We start from the raw sequence: 21570 nt of genomic DNA, 5'->3' as shown, positions 1-21570 counted from the left end.
AAACGATTTTGAAATATTCAAACCTTTAGAATTCCATTGGGGGTAGTTTTGACAATTGCTAATCTTTATTTTTTAATTTTATATTTCGTTTGCTATTTTTACAATTTTAAAAAGTTTTTGCTATTTGTCCAAATGGAAACTTAAATTATGCTATTTATCTGGTCAACCCTTATTAATTTTAACTCATTTCTTTACTACCCGTTGAAGTCCAACCGGGTATTTAAAAAAAAATTGCTATATTTTTTTTCATTTTTTTAAATAAATTTATAAATATCAAATACAGGCATTATAAAAAAAAAAAAAAAAAGAAGAAACCATCAAAAAACAAATATAAATCAAACTCCAAAAATGTCATTTATCATTTATTTTTGTCAATTTTCCCATAAAACATACCTTCTTATGGAGTATATAAAATTTCGTTTTGAAAATCATTTGGTGAAGATAACTTTTTGTGGATTTGTAAACAAATCAAATTTGTTAGAGAATTTTTTGTATGAATAATTTTTTGTTAATAATTTTTGGATAAATTAATTTTTTGTGAATAAATTTAGGTGGAAAATTTTTAGTGAATTAATTTGGTAGGTTGGTTGTTAAAATTGAGAGTGAGAAATTAATAAGGGGCATGAGAGTAATAGAAATTTTTTTGTGTGAATAATTTTTTTGTTAATGATTTTTGAATAAATTAATTTTTGTGAATAAATGTAGGTGGAGAATGCGAATTAATTTGGTAGGTTGGTGGTTGAAATTGAAATTAAGAATTTAATAAGGGGTATAAGAGTAATTGTACAACTAATATTTAGTTGCATCATTTTCATCCTCAAAAGGTTAAAAAAAATACTTGCTTTTCAAAAATAGGTAAAAAAAAATACAAAATCAAACTTCCAACCCTCGTTCTTTTTTTTTTTGTCAATTTTTCCTTAATTTAGGTTAAAACACCCCCTCGTTCACATGTTTTTTAATAATTCTTAAATTTATGCGTTAAATAATAATAATAATTAAAAAAAATACAATATTATTAAACATGTTTTCAAAGTTAAAAATGATAATACACACTTTTTGTTATGAAAACTAACATTAGACCATGGAAAGAATTGAAAATCAAAATGGTCGTGTAACCGTAAATTTAGAAAAGCGAGTTCATTTTCAAGAATTTTATGAGTATTTTTATAGGCATGTTTATTTTATTTTTGGTGGGAAATTTTCATAAATTTCAAGTTAAAATGTAAAATATACACCAATTATCCCATCCTTACACTATAAAGATTGGGTCATAGTTAAATCTTTATGATTTTTTTTCCCTCTTCCCTCGGAATATCTAGTTCATTTTATCCTATGTCTTTAGGATGGGAGTAAAGATGAGTTTAGAGACGGGAATAAAGAAGAGAATCGGTAAGAGATCATACAATATTTTTTTGGTTTAAATCCTATTTTGATCTTGAACTTTTATTCTTGTTTTATTTTGGTCTCTAAATTTTAAAAACGTGTGTTTTAATCTTAAACTTTTAAAAAAATATATTTTTTGGTCACCGTGGTTAAGATTCCTTAACTCTTTAAGGATGAAATCCTTTTGAGATCTCCAATAGAAAATCATTTTAACGGACTAATTCAAAATTAAAATCCTAGATTTTTAAGTGTGGTTAACTTATAGGGTGTTTAAAAGCTAACAAAAACTTAATAACATGAATAAAAAAAACATTTTTTTTAAAAAAAAAATTAGAGACCGAAATAAACATTTTTTAAAATTTAAGGACCACGATAGAACAAGATTCAAAGTTAAAAAACTAAAATGGGATTTGAACTACTTTTATTTAAGACAAAGTTGGCATAGGAATAATATCTGCACGTACCTATAATATTCATTAAAAAAAAAAAACGTAGGCTTTTCTATATGCTTTCATCTCTCATCTTTTATTTTATATTATTAGTTGTAGTTATTTTAAAATAATTAATATGTGCAAATAAAATTTACAATTTACAAAAATTACAAAATTCAATAGTATGATATAAAATAATTTCTACAAATATATACTATTTTTAAAAAGATTAAATATATACTTAAATTTTTAATTTAATTTATAATATACACATACATTTAGCTTTTTCAATAAACTGCAACGAATTTAGTAATTGAACTATCAATTTCATTAATTAATAATATATATAGTTAATTAGTTATCACGATGATTGGGTAATTAATAATTATTATTAAGTATTATTTTAAGATTTTTTTTTATTGACTTATGCATCCTAGTTATATAAATTCATTTAAGATTATATAATTAATTTCAATTATAAATTACTCATATTACAACTACTTTGTCATTAATTATCTGATTATAAGTTAATTAATTTTCCTCAATATTTATTATTTATTTAATTAATTAATCTATTAAAATTATATATAAGATTGTTAGGCGTGGTTATTTATTATATTGATTTTAAAAGAGAGAAAAAGTACCCATGAGTTATTATTGAAAAAATTATTTTAATGATACAAAAGTATTAAGAGTCTTATATAAAACAACAAGAATAAATTAATTATATGAATTGTACGACGTAAATATCAATGCATAATAAAAATCACAAATAATGCATGTAGTAATAAACTAAGGTTATTTTAAAAAAGATATCCCCAAACATTTATGAAAGTAACAATTTAATTATTAAAGTTTAGTTAGTCCCTGTACTTTTAAACTTGCATCAATTTAGTCATAAACTAAATAAACAACAATTTACTTTTATACTTTATAATTTGTAATAATTTAGTTTCTATCGTGAAAACTATTAGAATAATTTAATGAAAATATAAAGACTAAATCATTATCTAATAAAAATTAATATTAATTTCGATGGAAAAAAATCACGGTAGGAACTAAATGATACCATTTGTAAATTACATTGACTAAGATTACGATACTTTTTAAAGTTTAGTAACTAAATCGTTACAAATTCGAAAGAGTGTGGATTAAATTGTTGCCAACTAAAATATAAAGACTAAATTGTTGTCAACTAAAATTTGGGACTAAATTGTTACTTTCATGAAAGTTCATAGACTAAATTATTAATTTAACGAAAATTCAGGGATAAAAAAAGTATCTTTAACCTAAAAATGAATTAGTATTAAAAAAAGGGAAAAGAAACTATTTTGGTTCTTGAACTTTGAATCTTTTTCTATTTTGATCAATAAACTTAAAAAAAAATGTCGGTTTTAGTCTTTAAACTTGTAAAAATATTTATTTTGGTCTATACTATTAAGATTTCGTTAACTTTGAAAGATGAAATTGCATCTATCATGGACCGAGCAAAATGAAGATAAAGTAAAATGTCAATGATCAATATGTCCAAATAGTGATACGACCAAAATTTTGAATCCAAAATAACTTTTGAAATCTCCTATAAAATTCGCTTTGCCACCTAATTCAAAATTGAAATCGTAGATTTTTTAGCGTAGCTAACTTATGTGACAACTTAGTCATTTGAAAATACTAGCCATCTCATAATCGGGTGCAGAGGTTAATTGAATTTAAATTATAGGGACTAACGTAAGTAATTTTTTTAAAATTTAAAGATTAGAATAGATTTTTATTATTTTTTTTAAGGAACCGACCGACATAGAATTTAAACCTTTAAAAAAAAAAAAAAAAATCCAAAACCACGTAACAAGTGTGGGCCAGCATAACCAACTGTACAAAAATTTAAAAATTCATAGTCACAGTCACCGTAACATTGGCGGACTGGAATTCCATATTCTGATCCTACGGCCATCGTTTCAACACCACCAAAGTTTCATCCTATTTTCCTTCGCATACAAGTCTCCATTACTTCTAATTTCAACTTTCAACTCCCTTCCCTCAGATATTTCTTGGATTACTTTTAGACTGGACTCCTCTTCTCTCAATTCTTTTGGCGGTAGTAGAAATAAGGTAAACAAATTCTGCTTTCTTCTTCCCATTTTCATTCCATTTTTTCTTTAGAGATTGCATGTGTAACAGGATCGGCTGTCTTGATGTTGTCATTTCTGATTTGAGGTAAGAATCCTTAAATGTTATGCTTGGTTTGATTGTTTTGATTCGTGGCGTTGCTCTGAAGTTCTTTTGTTTTTGGTGTAGTTAGTTGAAGGAGTGAATTGAAGGTAAAGAAAGTAGTAGATTCTTAAGGGTTAAGTAATGTTCATTTTAAGTGGGAAGTTCATGAAATCTACCCCAGGCTGGCCCTTTCGTGATATTTCTTTTGGGTACGGACTCGATAATTTGTTGGAGTTTATTGTAAAATTAGATATGAAAACCTGTTAACACCGTTTTTCTTTTGTTTCCTTAATGTTATTTTGAATGGCAATGGATTTCCAAACTTAATTGCGGAAGAGAACCAAATTTATATATACTATTAATTTAATTTATCTATATTTATTTCTGGGCCCTCTAAAACATGTATGTTGATGTTGAGTCTCGTGGAAAATTCATGGGAGGGAAACGGCTTGGCTGTTGTTTTTTTAGAATTGTGTGAGATTTGATTGAACCTCTTTTGGATGATGATATGGATGTTTACTACAATTACATTATGATTTTAGTTTCTTGCAGTGTGCGCTGAGGACTTTCCTAATATTCAAATTATTTCATGGATTCGTATTTCGGAAACGCTGTGATGAAGTTGGCTTTGAAAGCAGACCCTGAAGAGCATCGTGTTGCACTGTTTGTATTACTTCTTTGTGCTTGTATTGTAATTGGGCATCTTCTCGAGAAAAGTCGTTGGATAAATGAATCAGTCACTGCCATTTTCATTGTGAGTTGCATTTTAATGCAATTGTGACGTTCCTGTCAATGTATTTCATTCCACCTGAAAATTGATATTTAAACTTGTGAAGTTATCCATGTATTTGGATTCATATATCTTCTGGCCTAGGTAATTGAATTTGTGATATTTCTTTCTTGTTTACAGGGTCTTCTCACTGGAACTCTCATCTTATTAACTACCAAAGGCAGAAACTCACGCATCCTAGTGTTTAGTGAAGAACTTTTCTTCATTTATGTTCTTCCACCTATAATTTTTAATGCCGGGTATGGATCAATCAGATATAAAGTGCATCTCCTACATTTCCTTATTAGTTTTGTTGCATTGGTTCAAGTGTCTTTTGCTATGCTGTTACTTTATCTGTATAATATTTTATTTGGCAGTTACAAGTAAGTACACTCTTGAAAAGTTCTTGAATTACAATTGTGGTCCAGGGGCTACTAAGTTTCTGTGACATCAATTTTAAAAGTATAGTATTTGGCATGTATTCACTAACTTAATAATATGACACGTCTATATGGTAAATTTTTAGTTCTGAGTTAATCATAATGCCTCCTTATTGTGTTGTATGATTTCACTGATGGACAAACTGTCTTCAGCAATAATGCCTTAAAAGATTTTTAATCTGAGAAAAGACTGTTGACTAATTATTGTTTATGGATGTAGCTTGTACTGGTGCCTTTCAGTTATAAATTGTCTTTACTCATACGAGTTTTGTTTCTTTCTCAAGATGCTGATAGTTTCCTAAGTTTAAATTTATTTCCTGTTTCAGGTTTCAGGTGAAAAAGAAACAGTTCTTTCGAAACTTTCTAATGATCATGTTGTTTGGGGCTGTTGGTACAGTGATCTCATTTTTCATCATATCACTAGGTAGTTTCTCATATCTTTTTCTTTCCTCAAAACTTTCACCATCTAGTGATAGTGTATATCTGAAGTTATTGGGATATTCTACAATTTCTTGAATGTTCTCTCCAGTTTTTTCCCCCATATATTTACTTGAAAAAAAGGTTATGTTTAAATCCTGAATTATTTTTTAAGCAAATGACACATGGATAGCATACGTGAGTTGAAATTTTCGACAGTGAGTTGAAGGTAAAAAGTACATAAAGTATATACGCTAATGATGTAGTGGCGCATACTGTGCTTTTCTCAAGCAAAAAGTTACAGATAGTGGTTGTTCTACATATAAGAGAAATAGCCCCCACCTCCAAGGGGATACTTCTTGAATGTTCTTTTATATCGCACCTTTTTCTTTAGTGGGACCTTTTGTGGGCTTGTTTTTTTAGATGACCTTGTATTCTCTCTTTTTTTTCTTTTTTTTCCCTCAATGAAGATTTGATTTTTCATAAAAATAAATATTGAACTGTTGATGAAACAACATAATACTTCTTATGTAACGTACAATTGGCTCAACATATCTTCAGGAGATTATATGCATATAGGAAAATGACTAGTATTTATGGATGATAAATGTCTGCTTATGACTTATCAAATGGCCATCATGACTGCATTAGTTTAGAATGTGTTTATGCCTTAGATTGCAATCTTTTATTGAAATTAACGTTAAGACCCTTGAAACAGGTTCACTCCATTTATTCAAGAACTTTGACATTGGCTTCTTAGACGTGGGTGATTATTTTGGTATATCTCTGAACTTCTTTCTTATCTAATTTGTGTATTGAAAGCCTGAGCATTATTCTCATTATTCTTTTGCTTATGGGGATAGTCTAGAACTAGAGTCCCCTTCCAGTTTTTTAAATTTATTTTTATTTTTAATTCGTCTCTTGCAGCCCTTGGAGCAATCTTATCAGCGACAGATAGTGTTTGCACCTTGCAGGTACGTCTTGATTTTGGTGGATTATATATATGTCACCCAACAATGTGCTACATTTTGCTAATTTTTCTTCTAATGCTGTAGGTGCTTAATCAGGATGAGACTCCTTTACTGTATAGTCTAGTCTTTGGTGAAGGCGTGGTTAATGATGCTACTTCTGTTGTACTATTCAAAGCAATCCAGAGATTTGACCTCTCTCACATCACCTCATCCAATGGCATTCAGCTTCTTGGAAACTTTTTCTATTTATTTTTTACGAGCACCTTGCTGGGAGTGATTGTGAGTCTCTTTTTCAATATGTTCTCTGATTTTCTCCTGTCCTATTGGCAGTAATCTCAAGTAAACTACCACGAGTTGACTTAATCGTCATTGGGAACAAAGAAATAGTAAAGGGACTAGAGGGAATAGGTTCAAACCATGGTGATCACCCACCTAATATTTAAAATCACAAGTTTTCTCGATAAGCAAGCATAGTAGAGTCAAATGGTTGTCTTGTGAGATTATTTGAGGTGGTCACAAGTTATAGGTGTATAAAAAAGAGTAAACCTTGAGCCAATGTCTAATTGGTCATATTTTGAGAAATGTATCTAAAATGAAGGGCCATAGGTGAAGAAGAATAGTATAGAACTCTATTAGGAACTTAAAGACAGTGAAGGTGCAAGAGTTACAAATATCTTATGCTGTGGGAAGGTCAAGGGGCTGTGTTTTGTGTGAAATTGGAATGTTTTTTATACTTATTTATTTACTTTTGTTTAACTATTTGGGGAGTGGCAGGGCTGCTTACTGGAAAGACCCTAGAGGGCTGAATAACTATTTTATTCTTCAAATTTATTTATCCGTTTTCTATGAAGTGTGCGTCTACTTTTAATCTTGTGGGAAAAGGTGGGTTCCTAGGGAGATTTCTAGTGGGAAAGTGTAAGAGATAGGTTTCTGGGTATTTCTCATTTAGTTATTGGTTATATTATTATTCAGTTTTTGGTTCTTAGGAAGTTGAGACTCTACTTTAATTCACAGGTTGGGCTGTCCAGTGCATACATCATAAAGAAACTGTACTTTGGCAGGCAAGAAATCATTTTTTTCCTTCTTTTTACTTTTCTCAATTATTGAATATAGAATATCTTAGTTCTTTTCCTTCCTCTGTTCATTAAGTTCATTTCTTTTAGTCAAGAATTCCAATGTAGTGAATGAAACGTGACCCTTGCCATTGATAAAAAGGATTTAGTTTTAATTATAGAACTTTGAATTAGTGGGATTGCTGACAAACATGCTTATTTTGGAGTGGATCAGAGGCTTTTTGTATCTGTCATCTTATAAATATCAAATTGAAGTCAAGTGCTATATTTTGAACTTTTTCAAAATTTCAGGCACTCAACTGATCGGGAGGTTGCTTTGATGATTTTAATGCCTTACCTTTCGTATATGACTGCTGAAGTAAGACTTCAAAAATATGTACATGTTAAGTCAAAATGCATGTCAACTTTGAATTCAGATCATTGATTTTCACTAACATGTGATGATGCAATTGCTTATTTATGGCAGTTGTGCTATCTAAGTGGTATTCTTACCATGTTCTTTTGTGGGATTGTCATGTCTCACTACACTTGGCATAATGTGACTGAAAGTTCACGAGTGACCACCAAGTATGTTAATTATTTCTCTCGGTCTCTTTGGATACCTCTTTTTCATAGTCTAATAATGTATTTGAAAATTTCCAAGTACTGATGTGGTTTTTTCCCCTTCCGTTATTTATTGATTCTTGTAGGCATACTTTTGCAACGTTCTCATTTGTTTCAGAGACTTTCATCTTCTTATATGTTGGTATGGATGCGTTGGATATTGAGAAGTGGAAAGTTGTTGGCCAAAGGTGACATTCTTAAGTTAGTTTTTGTCTTTGTAATGCTATTATTCATACATTCATCATTCTTACAGGTCTTATTAAGCAGTTTATAAAAAGGATTATGGAAGGATTATCTATATATAGAAACAATTGCTTTCATTGAGAAATGGCCTCCAACTAGAGTAATGTTACCTAGTGTATAATTATAAAAAGTCTTTAAAACCGAAACCAAAGAGAAATATGAAACCTCAACAAGGACCTTCTCCACTCCCTTAGAAACTTTGTTATTCCTCTCCCCTCAAATACCTCATAACAGAGAGCACACCCTTGCAAGCCATAAAAAGTAGCCTTTTTCACTAAAAGGCAGATTGAGGAGGAGCTCCCAATTAAATCTCTAATACCTATTTGACGAGGCAACACAAAATCAAACTCCTGTAAGAAGCGGTTCCACATACATCTCGCAATCTCATAAACTAATAGCCTTCAAATCTTGTTTCTTGGTCTTCAAATCTCCAAAAGCCTCCCTATTCCAAGGCTTAAGAGCCCCTCTTGAGGAGTTCAACTTACCCGTCAACCGATAGCCTTTCCATGTAGCGGGAACTCAAACATTCCACCACGAAGAGATATGAGCCTTAAATATAAATTGCTTGCATAATAATATGTCGGTTTAAGTTTATGGGTTCATCGTGATTCAACATGGTACAACTTATTAGAGTAGGAAATCTTGTGCTTAAACTCCTATATTGTCATTTCTCCCTTGATTAATATTGATAGCCATTTGTTGGGCATTATGCTAATTTCTGAGCTCATAAAGTAAGAAGTAATGTCAATATGAGTATTAAGATTAAAATTACTTGGTCTATTAGCTCAAGCTTATAAGTTTAGGGATAATTTAACTATCATTGAAGGTTGAAATTGTCAACCATATAGCTTTTGAGTGTTGTGGACATCCATGTACTTTATGCAACAGGCTCTCTGTTTGCTCTTTTGCATTACATAATTTGTTGCTTTTTGACAGGCCTTGGACATCGGCTGGAGTGAGTCTAATACTGCTTGGTTTAGTCCTTGTTGCAAGAGCAGCTTTTGTATTTCCACTTTCTTTTATATCAAACTTGACTAGAAAGTCCCAGACTGACAAAATTGGGTTTAAGCAGCAGGTAGTTATATTTTGGTTGAATTATAAGTTTGGCCTATGAACTGTAATGTTATGCCTAATAAGTTCATGTATTTGAAAAAGTTTCTAATAAGTCCTTAGATTTATTTATAATTTGAAAAGTTTCTAACAGGTTTTTAAACTTATTTTGTGCTAATGGATCTTTGCCACACTACAGTAGCCTTACCTAAAATGAGCTTGCCACTTAATCCTTTAATAATACATTCCTAATATTCTAAAATTGAAAGTCTAAGAACCTATTACAAACTTATTGTAGGGACAAGATAAATACGACAATGAAAGTTCATGAACTTACTATAAATTTGTCAAAATACAGGAAATTATACGACAACCTTGAACGTTTAGGGTCCAAACTTGTATTAACCCCATTTTTTGTTATTTAAACTGTTTTGTGTATTTGTTAGTTACTTATGGAAATTCCTTGCAGGTTACAATTTGGTGGGCTGGGCTCATGAGGGGCGCTGTATCTGTGGCCCTTGCTTATAATCAGGTACTCTTCTGGAAGTTATGTGAGCTTCATTGCTCTAAATTTCTTGGAATTTTACTGCCTAACTATGAAAGGACTTATTCTAGATCTTATTAGCAAACCATAAAGAACACTTGCATTGATGGTTCTGATAGGTCTCAACCTTTCAATTTTATTTATCAACAAAACAAGGGAGATTCGAGAGCTCCCTACCTCTCCAATGCCTCTAAGAGACGATTACATTCACTAATTTCCTGATGCCTTACCCCTATTACATGCTCATATATATATAGCCCTCATACTTTCACTCTTCTAACCTTAACTAACAATATTCTTTCGGGCCCACACCCCCTAACCAACATATTCACCCAATAACTAAACCATTTCCCAACGAATCAACACTTCAAAGGCTCCTTCTTCCGTAGGTGAATTGTGCATGCCCAAGACCTCTACTGGTTGTAAAACATAAGTCAAATCAGGTGCCAATGTAGGGGGAAGTGGCAGCACCGGAAGGTTGGAACATGCTGCTTTCTTTTGGAGCGAAACATGGAAAACAAGGTGAATCCTTGAATTTGATGGTAATGCCAAGCGATAAGCGACCTTCCTTATTCACATAGTTATCTGATAAGGACCAACGAACCTACGAGCTAGCTTTGGGTGAGCATGTTGAGCCAATGAGGATTGTCGATAAGGACGAAGCTTCAAATAGACCCAATCATTTACATCATACTCCACGTCTCGTCTTTTTTGGTTTGCTAAGTTGACCATCCGTTGTTGCACCTTCTGAAGTGTTGTTTTCAGGTGCTGTAACACTTCATCACGGGTTCGTAGCTGTTGATCCACTTCAACCACCCAAATCTTGCTTATAACGTATTAGTGGGGGTGGCAGACATTCGTGGCAGACCTCGACTTCTCATAGCAACCTGGACTCTTCTGCTACTTGCAAAGGAAAACATAAAAGAAAAGCGCGAGCCTTAAGCTCAGTGAGTAGCAATATCATAAAGAGTCTGTAAGACCTCCCGTCATAAAGACCTATTGTCGAAGGGCCAAAAAAGGAAATAATGGGGGAGAGGAAGAAATTAAATAAAAGGATATAGCTGACAAGTTAGTTATGGGGAGAATGAGGGAAAATAAGAATATTTCTTACCGTTCGTTAGGAGAAATGAGAAGGGGGGACCAGCGTAGAGGGGTTTAAAAAGGAAGGCACCCTGTAGGCAAAGGATCAGAAAGCAGAGGATCTCTTTTGGGGAGAGGAATACCAACCCTCTTGAATGTGCTAGGCAGCTAAGTTGTGATGTGTTTTGTTTGTTTCTTTTCTTTATGAATGCTGATGTAATTTTCCCTAGAAGTATATAAATAAAATCTATCTCAGGGCATTGCCCTGTTATCGGGAATCTTGTTGGGATAACTCTATTGCATGTGCAGTTCCTAAAAAATTGGTATCAGAGCCAAGTTCGGAAATCTGGGAAAAATGAGTAGAGAAGAAACGCAAGATGGAGGAGAAGGTAGATAACAACACAAAGGGGATCCTGGAACTTTGAGAAGCGATGGAGGAGATGAGGAAGAGCTTGGAACGGATTATAGTGGCGGTACAATCACTGATAGGGATGCGAGGGAAGGAGCAATCGAGCGTAACAAGGGATACACTGAAACACAAGGTAAACAAGGAGGGTGAAGAAGGAGAGAGCTCGCAAATAATGTCTAGTGGAGGGTCAAACGATCGCCACAAGTACAAAAGGTTAGAAATGCCCACATTCAACGGTGAACATCTTGACTCCTGGGTCTATTCGGCGGAGCACTACTTTGAGATACATGAGTTGATTGACGAGGAAAAGATTAAGGTCCCCATTATAGCCTTTTCACCAGAGGCTGTAGACTGGTTTAGATGGTCTCACAATTGGAGACCAATACGGACGTGGGAAAAGTTGAAATAGAGGATGTACGAAAGATTTCAACCCACTCAAGAAGGGACCCTCTTGTCACGATTCCTGTGGATTAAACAAGAAGGGACGTATAAAGAATACTGGAGGAAGTTTGAGACATATGCAGTGCCGATCCTAGCTACGGCGGAGGAGATGTTGGAGGAGACTTTCCTTAATGGTCTAACTCCCTCGATTAAGGCAGAGGTAGTAAGTCGACACTTGGTGGGCCTGGAGGCTTGTATGAAGGAATCCCAAGCAATGAGCGATTGAAATTTGGCACTACAGAAGACACAACAGGAAGTGGGCCCAAGCCCAACAGGGGCACAAAAAGGGTTCAACAAACAGAGTACGGGTAGCGAGCCCAAAAAACGGGAGAATGTGGCCCGAAATGAAACACTCAAAAGTGTGGTCCTCCCAGAGGACAAAGCAGAAAAAAGAGAGAGACCTTTGAGGAGGTTAACGGACTCAGAAGCAATGGAAAAAAGAGAGAAGGGACTGTGTTTTAGGTGTGACGAGAAGTACTCTCCAGAGCATAGGTTCCAGCTAAAGGAGAAACGTGAGTTGAATCTATTAATTTACTAGGAAAAAGAAGAAGGGGGAGAAGAACCGGTCAGACTGGAAGCCATCGAACCTAAGGTAAAAGCTTTAGAAGTTGCAACCAACGTAGAGATTTCTCTAAGATCAATTATGGGATTGTTGGGGAAGGGGACCATGCCATGTCATATCCACGCATAGGCTTCCATTGCACGCCCTAATATGCGTCCACCTCCTTCTAGGCTTGTTCGGTGCTTCATTTGGTTGAGCCATGTACTCCATTGTGCTGTCAACCCAACCTTGTTCTCCAAGACTTCCCCCATCAACGTATATGACCTAGGTTGGGCACATGGTTGCTTCAACAACCATCCCTATGCGTCCAACATTCCCCCATGCATCCATGGTGAAGTTCTCAATGGATGCTCAACACCATCTTACTAACGCATACCAATCCTCATCGCATAACCCACTAGCCTCGGCATCGCATAGCCCCACTTAGACGTGTACACCACTTGACCAGCGCATGCCTCAGCGCCCCTCTTGCGCGCAACGCACATCCTCGCTTGACCATCACATACTATCGCACGCACAAGCCACATCGCCTATAGCATCCTTGTCCATGCGTGCGTCCATGCCCTACTATTAACGCATAGGCCAATGCTTACCGCATGGCATCCCTCTCGACCCTTGCTAACTCGTGCACGCATAAACCTTGCCGCCATCAGCACATGCCTTGCGCCACACCACCCCACCATAGCTGCACACGGTTGCCGCGCCAACCTTGGTCCTCAACGCATCAAGGTTTCAACGCAAGGTTCACACTTAGGCAAATTTCCTTCTTCCTTCTAGGCACACAAGTAAGTTCTTACCCGAGAGATCTATGCTTCAACCCTTAAAATGTTTCCCCTTCCCTTATCATTCTCAAGCCTTTTCCTTACCACATAACATTCTCTCAAACTTAGTCTTCATTATCCTACTTATTAACGTACTTAAGTAGGGAAATAGGGTTCGGGGTTTACAATTTGTGGCCGAGTGTACGACAGTGTTGTAACTGAATTTTACCCAAGGAATCCATTTGGACCATTGTTTGGGCTTCCCCATTGCGAAGCATCTCAAATACGTTTCAAGGCCTCGATTCACCACTTCTGACTGCCCATCAGTTTGTGGGTGGCATGCTGTGTGTCACGGTCATACTTCTCCAACCGTGCGACACCATGATTCACCCGTGATCATGGTCAGCCTTAAGGGATGCTCAAGTCCCAATTCACTTTTTACTCGACTCTTTGAAGCTTCATCGGACCTTAGGCGAGGTTATTCCATCCTCAACCGAATTGAACTCATGCGGAACTGAACTTCATTCGGCCATACACATCGCCCGTATGTGTATTTTCCCTCATGTGCGACTCTAGCCGACTTGCCTTTACTCTAGGCCAAGTTTTAAGGCTTGACCTTGCCCATATATGAGGCTAAGGTCATCACAATGCAACGTCGCATCTCTCTTCGTCATCTTGGTACCCAACAACACGTCCCCCATACTTTTACATCGCTTCGGAACTTCATCGGGATGAGTTCAAACCCTTCGTTGGGCTAGAACAGGCTTATAACCTTTTACCAGGGCTTATCGAGTGATTCAGACACTTATCAGGACTTTCCGGGACATAATAATGCTTACCGGGTTCTACCGACCTATTTCGGCACCTATTGGGCTTCTACCGGCCTAATGGTTGCCTATCGAGCTTTACCGAGCCATTACAATGCTTACTGGGATAAGTCGGGCAAGTATTGGGCCAATCGGGAACTATCGAGTCCCACTGATGCTTTAGGATGCCATCCTGAGTGTCGGGATGTCATCAGCTCTCTCTCTCCTGTTTGGGCACGCTTATCGAGAACTATCATCATCCGATCCATGGGCAAAAATCCAACCCGGGACTTCTCGGACATCCATCCATCCATTCAGACATAATCGAGACTTAGACCCTTCCAAGTCCTTGTCGAATCGAAATGGCATACCGGGTGCTACATCAAACCTCTGGCCCATGGGAAGGGGTGCAATGCCGGCACACCCGTGCCGTCCGACACTGTCCATGAGATCCCATTCTCAATAGCAGACGCCCAAGGCACTTGTCTTGTAATGCTCGCTCACGCCATGACACGCATGTGCCATGTGGTAGCTCACTTAGGCCACAGGGCCTAGGGGTGGTGAAGAGCTGACACCATGCCTCTCCCTATAGTGCATTCTGAACATTTTTCTCTTTGCCACCTATGCATATGAAATGTGACGAACGGTCACTCACCAACGTAGAGCGCCCTTCTGAATTTCGATTGACATGAAATTCGACGGACTTGCATGTCTTATCAATATGCATCTAACTCTAAAGCTGCTAGTTCAAACTCGCGACGAAACCCCACCTTTCGAGGTGACGGCCTGGGGCCCCATCTGGCTCCCACTGAGTTTGTCACTGACACCACTGATGACATGGTTGCTTGTCTTTTTGCTTAATGTTTAACATGACATGCTTGCCCACTTATCTTGGTGTGTTGGATGATGCACCGTCCTCCTCGGTTGCATCATCACACTTCTCTTGACCCTCTATCTTTGCCAGATGTGTTGACACTCACATGTCGCCAATCTACTATCTCAAAGTTAGATTGTGACACCATGCTACGCCGTAATTGTGTCCTTGATGCCTTAAAGATTTCTTCCCAAAACAAATTTGTGAAAATCTTGTCTCTGTCGGATATGATGCTGCGAGGGTAACCATGTAACCTCACAATTTCCTTGATGAATATTGCTGCCACTGACTGAGCATTAAACGGATGCTTAAGAAGGATGAAGTGCCCATATTTGGATAATTGGTCTACCACCACCATAACTGTGTCAAACCCATCTGATTTTGGTAAGCCTTCAACAAAATCCATTTCGATATCTTCCCAAACTTTGTCCTGAATTGGTATAGCTCGGAGTAACCCTGCTGGGGCTAGGGTAAGGTACTTCGTTTGCTAGCAAATCTCACATTCGGATACAAATTTTCGCGTTCGCGCTTTCAGCCCGTGCCAATACACCTCCTTTGCCAACCATTGGTATGTTTTAAGAGCTCCTTGGTGACCCCAACAGGGCTGTTATGAAATTCTCTTAATAAAAGAGGAATGGTAGGGGAGTTGGCTGGAAGAATGAGGTGTGCTTTGTAATACAATAGTTCTTCCCTCACGGAATAACCTGGGGTAGTTGGTTGCTTAGCTAAAAGGGCTTGATGAATGCCATTTAATTCCTCATCTGCCACAATCTCATCCTTAAAACAGCCGTCTTGAGTCCTCCCACGAGGTTGAGTAAACCAAATTCCATTGCTGGTGGTAAACAAGATAGAGCATTCCCCGCTGTATTCTCCATTCCTTGTTTGTATTCTATAGTAAAATCTTATCCCATTAGCTTAGCTATCCAACGTGGTACTCACTTGCAATTACCCGTTGCTCTAACAAGAATTTTAGGCTCTTCTGACCAGTATAGACTGTGAATCATCGTCCCAATAGGTAGGGTCTCTATTTCCTCACTGCCAACACAATGGCCATAAGTGGCTCATAAACCGCCTTGATCCTGTGCGTAAGGGGAAGGGCCTGACTAAAGAAGGCTATGGGTCGCTTCTGTTGCATTAGTACCGCTCTCATGCCTACACCTAAAGCATCCGTCTCTATTACAAATGGTTCATTGAAGTTTGGTAGAGCCAACACTGGTACAACAATCATGGCCGATTTTAAGCGATAGAAAGCTTCTTCAGCCTCAGAGTTCCACACAAAATTTCCTTTCTTTAGCAACTGAGTCAGTGATAATGCAATGGTGCCGTTGTTAGCAACAAATTTACGATAGTAACCAGTCAATCCCAAGAAACCCTGGAGTAACTTTAACATTTATGGGGACCGGGCATTTCTCCATGGCTTCAATTTTCTCCAGATCAGCTGCCATGCCTTTAACGAAGACAATATGTCCTAAATACTCTATCCATGAAGCTGCAAAATGATATTTCTTCTCGTTAGCCACCAACTGATTTTCGATCAAAGTTTGCATCACTATTTTCAAGTGGTTCACATGTTCTTCCAAGGACTTGCTGTATATTAAAATGTCATCAATGAACACGAGGACAAATTTACGCAGATACGGACGTAAGATATCATGCATGATAGCTTGAAAAGTCGAAGGAGCGTTTCGCAACCTAAAAAGGCATTACCAAGAATTCATAGTGCCCTTCATGTGTCCTGAAGGCGGTCTTATGGATGTCGGCCGGTTTGACTCGGATTTGGTGATATCCCGACTTTAAGTCAATCTTCGAAAATATGGTGGCCTTGAATAACTCATCAAGAAGTTCATCAATGGCAAGTATTGGAGAATTCAAGCCTACCATGGAATTAAGGGATAAGTGAGCTACTTGTCATTTGTTACCTGGTTTAAGGCCTCACCATCGTCGGGTTGTTGTAGCTCCCTGTCAACTTCTTTGTCCCATGAAGACATATCTTCCCCATCTTGAATGAACAAAAATGGCAATTCCTTCTTCCAACATTTTTACCCAAAGCTAAACTTCCCATCACATTTGAAGCAAATACTCTTCTCTTTCTTAATTCTCATCTCTTCCTTTGTCAAACGTCAGTATGGTTGGCCCCTCGTGCCCTTGCTCTCACCTTCTCGAATTGAGTAATTGTGGTCGATGAGCTCCCAAGTGCGCTTGCTTTACGATTAGGGCTTAGTGTAAACAATCGAGCATTGCTGGCTCCTGATGACCGACTCGACCCGCTCGTCGCTCCTGACCCACTTGGCCCACTTAATTTCCCCCCCCACACTATCGGGCGGCCCAACTCCCTTTAGTTGTCTCTGTTGGATCATCTGGTCCTCCTTAATCAACTGGCCCATAGTCATCTTGGCCTTCTTGATCCCTGATGAGTTTAGTTTTCTCATTTCGCTTTGGATCTTTTCCTTCAGCCCAGAAACAAACTTACTCTCTAAGGCCTTCTCTCCCAGGTCTTTCAGTCCCGTTGAATACTGCTCGAATCGACGACGATACTCCTTTACTGACTTCCTCTGTTGAAGACGCATCAAACGAGCATAACGGTCTGCCTCATTCGTTGGTCGAAACCTTTCGACAAATAGCTCGCAGAATCGACTCTAGCTTCCAATCGGTTTCCAGTCCTCCTCCCACTGATACCACTCTAGGGCTTCCCCTTCCAAACAGAGTACTGCTGCATCTAGCTTGTCTTCCTCTGTTAAGCGATTAACCACAAAGTACCGTTTCACTCGATGTAACCATCCATCGGGGTTCTCTTCCTCCTCCCTTTGAAGATGAGTACCTCTAGCTTCCTCAACCTCATGTCAAACAACGGAACCTCCTTACTCCCAGGTGCGTGCACTCCTACTTGCGATTCACCTTCCTTCTTTGGTTCTTTAGAAGTTGTTTCCACCACTCCTTTCCCTTTATCCGTCACTGTTCGTTCTGACGAGGTAGTTCCTTTTTCCATCATTGTGTTGAACCGTGATATCAACAGTTCGTGTTGTCTTTGTAAGCTGTCGAATCTCTCACCCGTCTAGTTGAACCCCAATTCACAACCAGCTTATCTTCCACGGCTGATACTCTTCCTTTCATCTTCCCCACCATACCCAAGATCCACGACTCTGAAACCAAAATTGATAGGTCTCAACCTTTCAATTTTATTTATCAACAGAACAAGGGAGATTCGAGAGCTCCCTATGTCTCCAATGCCTCTAAGAGAATTACATTCACTAATTTCCCGATGCCTTACCCCCTATTACATGCACATATATATATAGTCCTCTCACCTTCACTCTCACCTTTAACTAACCAGCTCATTTCCCTTCCTCATCCGTTTTCTCACATATACCTTAGTGATCGGCCCTTTAACTAACCAGCTCATTTCCCTTCCTCATCCGTTTTCTCACATATACCTTAGTGATCGGGGGCCTGTCAGGTTCCTAATTAGCTTTGGAAATTAGAATTGGATTAATTTAATTAGATTGCTTACAGTTCAAAGTTGGTTGAGCAACCAAGTTCGTTTAAATATGGTATGATTGAAATACGTTCTTATATTCTTATAAGGTGGTCTTTCGATAGGAATCTGTTTATCTTTGTTCGATTTACAGAGCCGTTTTGTGTGATTACATTTTTGTTCTCTTTCCAAATATTCTTATAAGGTGGTCAAGCAGTCCAATTGGTCAAAGGTTTCATTCTGTAACCAATTAGGGAAGATGCTATCTTTGAATAACACTTATTTGGACTTTATCAATCCCCATGATAAGCCTCGGTCATATACACTCATTCTGATATGACTTGAGGGGAGGGTTTGGTAAGACTCTACATTTTGCTTACCCTACAGTTACTTTTTTGAGTCAATGAAGAGCCCTTTCCTAGTTAGTAGTTACTGTCAAGTGATATCAGAAAGCACATGACTGGGACTGCTGTCTACCAGAAACCGCGGGGGGGGATGAAAGTTAAGTTAGTATATTATTGGGGAATATTCATCAAGGGTGCAGAAGGTGTTGGAAGAAAGGAACTAACCAATGTAAGGGACGAATTGAAGAAATGTAGCATAACAGAGAGGTGCTAAGGAGGAAGATGGAGGGAATGATGAAATGATGGGTGGTGAGTATCCAAATGTTTCAGAGGGAAATGGAAAGTAGAAGGCTACAGGCCCAGATTTCAGGGGGGGATTCTGGGGCAATAAATGAAAGTTGAATTTTGATGCTAGATTAAATCTAAGCATGGATATGGACACAAGAAACGAATAGTCCACGAATACAATGTCACAACATTTTCTAAAAATCTATGACACAACGGACACAATTATTAAAATATAAAATATATATCATTTTCATATAGGAAGGAAATTTAAGGTCGATAAACTTGTGCATTGATATATTTAAAAAACAACTTTAATGTTTTGCTCTCAAAATTTAATATTTGCATCCTATATTACCATTTATTATGCTTACCCAATATTTAGTACATATGTAACAATTGTCAAACTCGTATTCACTTTGTACAATTAGTGTTTGAAACATGTCTATTATGCTACGAAGTGTTCAAATGTTTGTGTAATGGAAATGTATTTGAGACAAACATGTTATCCAAACTAAAGTATCTATGCTTTTAGCTGGCATGATACTTGCACCTAAATAAATGGGGTTGTTTCATAATTTTTTTCGCCAATAATTTGTAATCTAATTGGGTACTAATATATTTTCATATATCTGATGTGCAATCAATCATTTTTATACTAGAAGCCTTTTGCATACTAAAAAATGTGTGGACTCTTACAAAAGTGGGGGTTTTTTGTGATTAGATACGTGATTTGTAATATTTGCAGTTTACAAGGTCGGGGCACACGCAACTACAAGGGAATGCGATCATGATTACTAGCACAATCACAATTGTCCTCATCACTAATGTGGTAAGCGAAATGATTTATAGAGTTGAGATATTAATGCATCATTATTTTGATTACTTCACTTAATCCTAACCATGTTACTGTTCAAGTGCTCCTAAATTCCAACATTGGCCAAGAAAGAGGACAATCATTAAGTGATGGGCAATATTACCATTAGTATGAAGAAGCCAAAGTTAGGATTTTTTTTTTTTTTTTTTGTGAAACCAAAAATAAAATCATGAGAGCTTATGTCCAAAATTCACAATATCATACCATTGTAGGAGATATATATATGGCTTTGTTGTCCCTAACATGATATATAATATATTGCATTGTCACCTAGTTCATTGAGGTTCCTTTGAAATTTGACATTGAAAATGTGGTCTTAGGCTTATTGATTGTACTGCTTACTGATGTGGTATTATTTGCCAAGGAAGTTGGTCAGAGTGGATGGTTATAAACAGAGTGAGTTAGGAGTTTGAGAGGAGGGAGGCATAATCTTTGGAATTGGTGGTCCATTACAGTAATTGGGAGAGGATTGCCATTCTTGAAAGCTGGTCGTAATTTCTCTTTGAAAATATACTATCGTTACTACGTATTAATATACCAATATGTCACTACTCATACCCTAATAACAATTCTAACTTTACTCAATTAATACTCAAAATTATAGGATTGAACATTTCTAATATTACCTCTCTTGCTCATTAGAATAACTTTGTAGTTACTGTTTTGAAGTGATAGCTGACAACAAAATAATATTGTAGTTCAGTGTTTTAAAGTGATTGCTAATTCTTATCATGTGGCAGGTATTTGGACTATTAACTAAACCTATTGTAAGGTACATGCTTTCACTGCATGATAGACAAATAGATGGCATAATTCTAGCAGATTCTCCACTGAAGTCGCTGAATGACCCTCTTCTGCCTGGTGTTGAAGATACCGAATCCGATGTTGGAGGATCAGACATTCCCCGTCCTACCAGCTTACGAATGCTGTTGACAACTCCAACTCATTCTGTCCATTACTATTGGCGGATGTTCGATGATCGATACATGCGGCCTGTTTTTGGTGGAAGAGGTTTTGTATCTTTCATCCCTGGTTCACCAACTGAAAAGTATATCCATTGATGGCCAGATTGTATAGAAAACACATGAAATTTTGTAAATCAGTTATTCCTAGAATAACTAGAGAGAAAGGAAGCTGTAGCCTGTGTATAGTTTTCACAGAAGATGGACAACAGTTAGTCTGTGTATATGACCTTTTAAGTACATAAAAAAGTTAGTTAGTTAGTGTTTTTTTAAATTTTTTCCCTCCCCTTCTTCAAACTTAAAAATACTTTTTTTTAAACACTTTCAAGGGCATTCAAACATGCCTTTGGAAGATGTGTAAAAAATTAGTATGTATCGAGATTTATAAGTTTACTGTAACAGAAACAGGACATCGAGTTATATATGTTATTAATTTTTAAAGAAGTGGCATGTTAAATCTCTTTTTATGGGTTTGTTTAACCCAAATAAAACCCTCAATTTTCAAAAAAAAAATAAAAAAATAAAAAAATAAAAAAATTGCACTTTTAATTTTCAATAATAA

The 21570-nt window shown here is 36.6% G+C and overlaps 1 protein-coding gene across 1 annotated transcript; it reads left to right on the top strand.

The window, feature by feature from the left end:
* The first annotated feature begins 4614 nt into the window (after positions 1-4614).
* LOC120069115 (sodium/hydrogen exchanger 2-like) lies at positions 4615-21428 on the top strand. The gene is made up of 14 exons (XM_039020799.1): positions 4615-4779; positions 4936-5054; positions 5561-5658; positions 6370-6429; positions 6579-6625; positions 6707-6901; positions 7637-7683; positions 7987-8053; positions 8162-8262; positions 8385-8486; positions 9478-9616; positions 10061-10123; positions 19918-20001; positions 20787-21428. The coding sequence occupies exons 1-14, from the start codon at positions 4615-4617 to the stop codon at positions 21105-21107; spliced, it is 1608 nt and encodes a 535-aa protein (XP_038876727.1). The 3' UTR covers positions 21108-21428.
* Positions 21429-21570: the final 142 nt, after the last annotated feature.

This window comes from Benincasa hispida, unplaced genomic scaffold, assembly GCF_009727055.1.
Source record: "Benincasa hispida cultivar B227 unplaced genomic scaffold, ASM972705v1 Contig245, whole genome shotgun sequence".
In the NCBI taxonomy this organism is placed as follows: Eukaryota; Viridiplantae; Streptophyta; class Magnoliopsida; order Cucurbitales; family Cucurbitaceae; genus Benincasa; species Benincasa hispida.
The sequence above is the reverse complement of the archived record's forward strand: the minus strand, read 5'-3'. Positions and strand labels throughout refer to the sequence as shown.